The 3,243-nt window shown below is 34.1% G+C and overlaps 1 protein-coding gene across 1 annotated transcript in view; it reads left to right on the top strand.

Annotated features, from left to right (window-relative positions):
• The window catches only part of LOC106869956 (protein UBASH3A homolog), a 107,399-nt gene that overhangs the window by 1,381 nt on the left and 102,775 nt on the right, over positions 1 to 3,243 (top strand). The window contains exon 2 of the mRNA XM_052974152.1: positions 642 to 695. Coding sequence (XP_052830112.1) covers positions 642 to 695 — 54 coding nt within the window. The remainder of the gene's footprint in view (positions 1 to 641; positions 696 to 3,243) is intronic.

Raw genomic sequence — 3,243 nt, 5'->3', positions numbered from 1 at the left:
CATATATATATATATATATATGTGTGTTTATACACATAGATGCCTGTGTAAATATGCAGATAGAATTTATATTCCCTGTACCATGCATACACATACATGCCTATACAAATAATACATCAATACATCAGATATATACATACATCTATCTGTGCATGTGTATATAACTTTACAATTTATAAACATACTCTGAAGATTTTGTTATATTTTTTGTTTTATTTTATTTCTCCCTGTTTTAATTTTTCGTTTGTAAATGAATTATAAATACTGGGTCTTGTTTCTAGTAACCTCGAGGTTGTGTACAACCCACACTAGGGGCACCTTGTGCGCCACTAAACATCCTGTATATATTGCTTACACGTATACACACACATATATCTACATACATGTATCTACTTATATAACACCCAACTGTTCACCCATCATTGGTTAAAAGTCTCTAGTACCAGTCATTCTCTGTACCAATTAATTACGGTCTTCCTTCTATCAACTACCAGAATATCTTCGCACTTATTTCTTCCTCAAACCACTTGCAATAATAATAATAATTTATTATTATTATTATTATTATTATTATGCCCGTTACATGTTCATTGTCGGGGAATAAATTCTGACAATGAAAGGTTGCTGTTTCTATTTTGTAGGAAATCGACGAAAACGTTTCTGCCCATCTTCGGAGTTGCTAACTATATTGGCCGGTTTGTTTATTTTTGTGTGTACATCCTTAGTCTTCTTCCATGTAGATTAAACACACCCAACCACTAGTTAGAGACACGTTTCGTCGTTTTTCCCACCTTTTTTCCCCCCCACTCCAAATGACAACACTGTCCTAAAGAAGAAGAAAAACAAGCTGTCACATTTGCAACACTCGTGCTTGTCCCTAGTTGGGTCACTGCTAGTAGTAAACCCATTGTCCCTCACTGCAAATAGCTGAGCTTTTAAACAATCTGTTATTGCCAGCATCGAACTCGAATATTCTCACGAATTCCTTGTCCTTCTGTTGTTAAAATAGCAAAGCATTCTTTCTGTTTGGTGTTTCCATTTATTTAGATGTTGATGTCTTTTAAAAGAATTCGTAGAGAAATATATACTACAGGAGGTACTCTCGTCGTGGACAGCAACTAGTTAATGAGATCAATATTATTGAAGTTATTCATATATATTGATATATATATATATATATATATATATAAATGTGTGAGTGTGTGTGTATACAACGTGTCTTCGCGATATGAATGGATGCAAAATCAATGTTTTTATTCATTTAATGTCGCCTTAAAATTTATTTCAGATTGCAAATCTTAGAACCATGTCCCGGAATTCTTGAATTTCTTCTCCATTCTCTGCTCCGAGTAAAAGAAGCAAGATTCTGAGCACTGTACCCCTCGCACTTTGTCATTTTCGGATGGGCTAAATAAAGGGAACACTATTTATCAAAGCCGTCGATGTTTTGGTTTTAAGGAACTAAATTTGGAGATAAGGGTGTTGTATGAACGATGAAGAAACGGTAGTTAGAAATAATCTCGATAGTTTTAGATGTTGTCTGGGACCTTCTTTCCCTGCTTCTCTTCTCTCCTCTAAAACTTTATAATTGTTTATGGTTAAGTCTCTTCCCAGTTCCCTATGTCTTTAATATTCCTTTGATCTGGTAGTAATTAAAAAAATATTTAAATTGTAGCTTTCTCTTATTATTTCGTTTAACAATTAGATTTTCTCGAAAGATAATTTCAAGGACTACAATAATTTTTAAAATGTGGAATTTCAACTTAATCCCTCCTGATTTTGATGTTTCCTCGTCTTAATAATAATAATATTCCACGTACACCTCCCTCAGTTTTACTTATTGACAAACTTTATTTTTAATTAATTTTTTAGACACTAATTGTTAAGACGGGATTAATTTGTGGTCCTTAAAATACTTCGGGCTTTGTGTTTGAGGATCAATTTGGTGATTTTGAATATCAACGGATGTTTTAAATTCTACCAGATGAAGCTTTCAAAAAAAAAAAAAAAAAATGAAACAAGAATGTTTCCGAAACAGTATATTTAAGGTGTTGAATATCCACCTATTGACTACAATAACCTCGCCATGTCGTGGTGGGACCTGTTACTGAAGCACCTTTTGTTTAAAACCAGTTTGTAAGATAAACACTTCGAGTGAGAATTTGTTCAACCACCGCACTGTGTACGTTGTCGCTACATAACAAATATTCTCTCGTTCATTAAACTCTATTTTCATGTTTTTTCTTTGGAGAATTTTCCTTCTTAAACAGGGCTTTCCATTCGTGTTATGCATCATGATGGAAGAGGGTGGGGCAGTATCACCAGCAACATTACTATCCTTCACCTCTTATCCTTGCACTTTTTACTTCTGGTTACCACTTCCTTCTCCAAGAACATTTCACTAGGAGCTCTACATCTCTCCCCTCTTCTTTCCCCCCTATAGTTTTCTAAAGCCTTCTCGGACTATACAATAAACATATCGTTCTCCTTTCTTCAATTTAAAGCGACTTTGTTTACTTTCCTATGTCAACAGTCCTGTTTTTGCCCTTTCTTTCACTGCACCACCCAACCCCACAGTTTTAACACTGTAAATGGATGTGTGTGTGTGTGTAAGTAACCTTCCCCCCACAAAACCACTTCAAGGCATGCATCCACCTTTTAAAAGCCCCATTTTTTCCCCTTTTCTCCGTCTCTTCTCTTAATTCTTGTTCTCCCTCCTTTTTCCTGTAAACCGTCTGTCATTGCTCAATTGTTGCTACGTAATTCATTCTTATCTAAACTTCATTACACCTTATTTCTCCATATTTTTTACCACCCACCCCTTAATTAATTCACACTAACCTCCCCCCCCTCCATGTCGTTAAGATGTTCATTAAGAAGCCACCCGCCCCAGAAGAATATCCCCCACCTCACTTGATTCCTTTAACCCGTTATTAACCCTTCTATCCCCCACCATTTACCCCACCCTCCAATTACTGTTCCTTGTAGTTTCTTTCTTCTTTCACTCTTCAATTAATATTTAATTATTTCGTGCCAGGATTAATTATTAATTATGTAAGACACACTTATGTATATCTAATGTATACATACATGCATATATATATATATAAACCTATATATATAAGCGTATATATACATATAAACCTATATATATATATAATATATATGTAGATAATATATATATATATAAACCTATGTATATATATAAACCTATGTATATATATAAACCTATGTATATATATA

Source organism: Octopus bimaculoides, chromosome 1 (assembly GCF_001194135.2).
Source record: "Octopus bimaculoides isolate UCB-OBI-ISO-001 chromosome 1, ASM119413v2, whole genome shotgun sequence".
NCBI classification, from domain to species: Eukaryota; Metazoa; Mollusca; class Cephalopoda; order Octopoda; family Octopodidae; genus Octopus; species Octopus bimaculoides.
The sequence above is the reverse complement of the archived record's forward strand: the minus strand, read 5'-3'. Positions and strand labels throughout refer to the sequence as shown.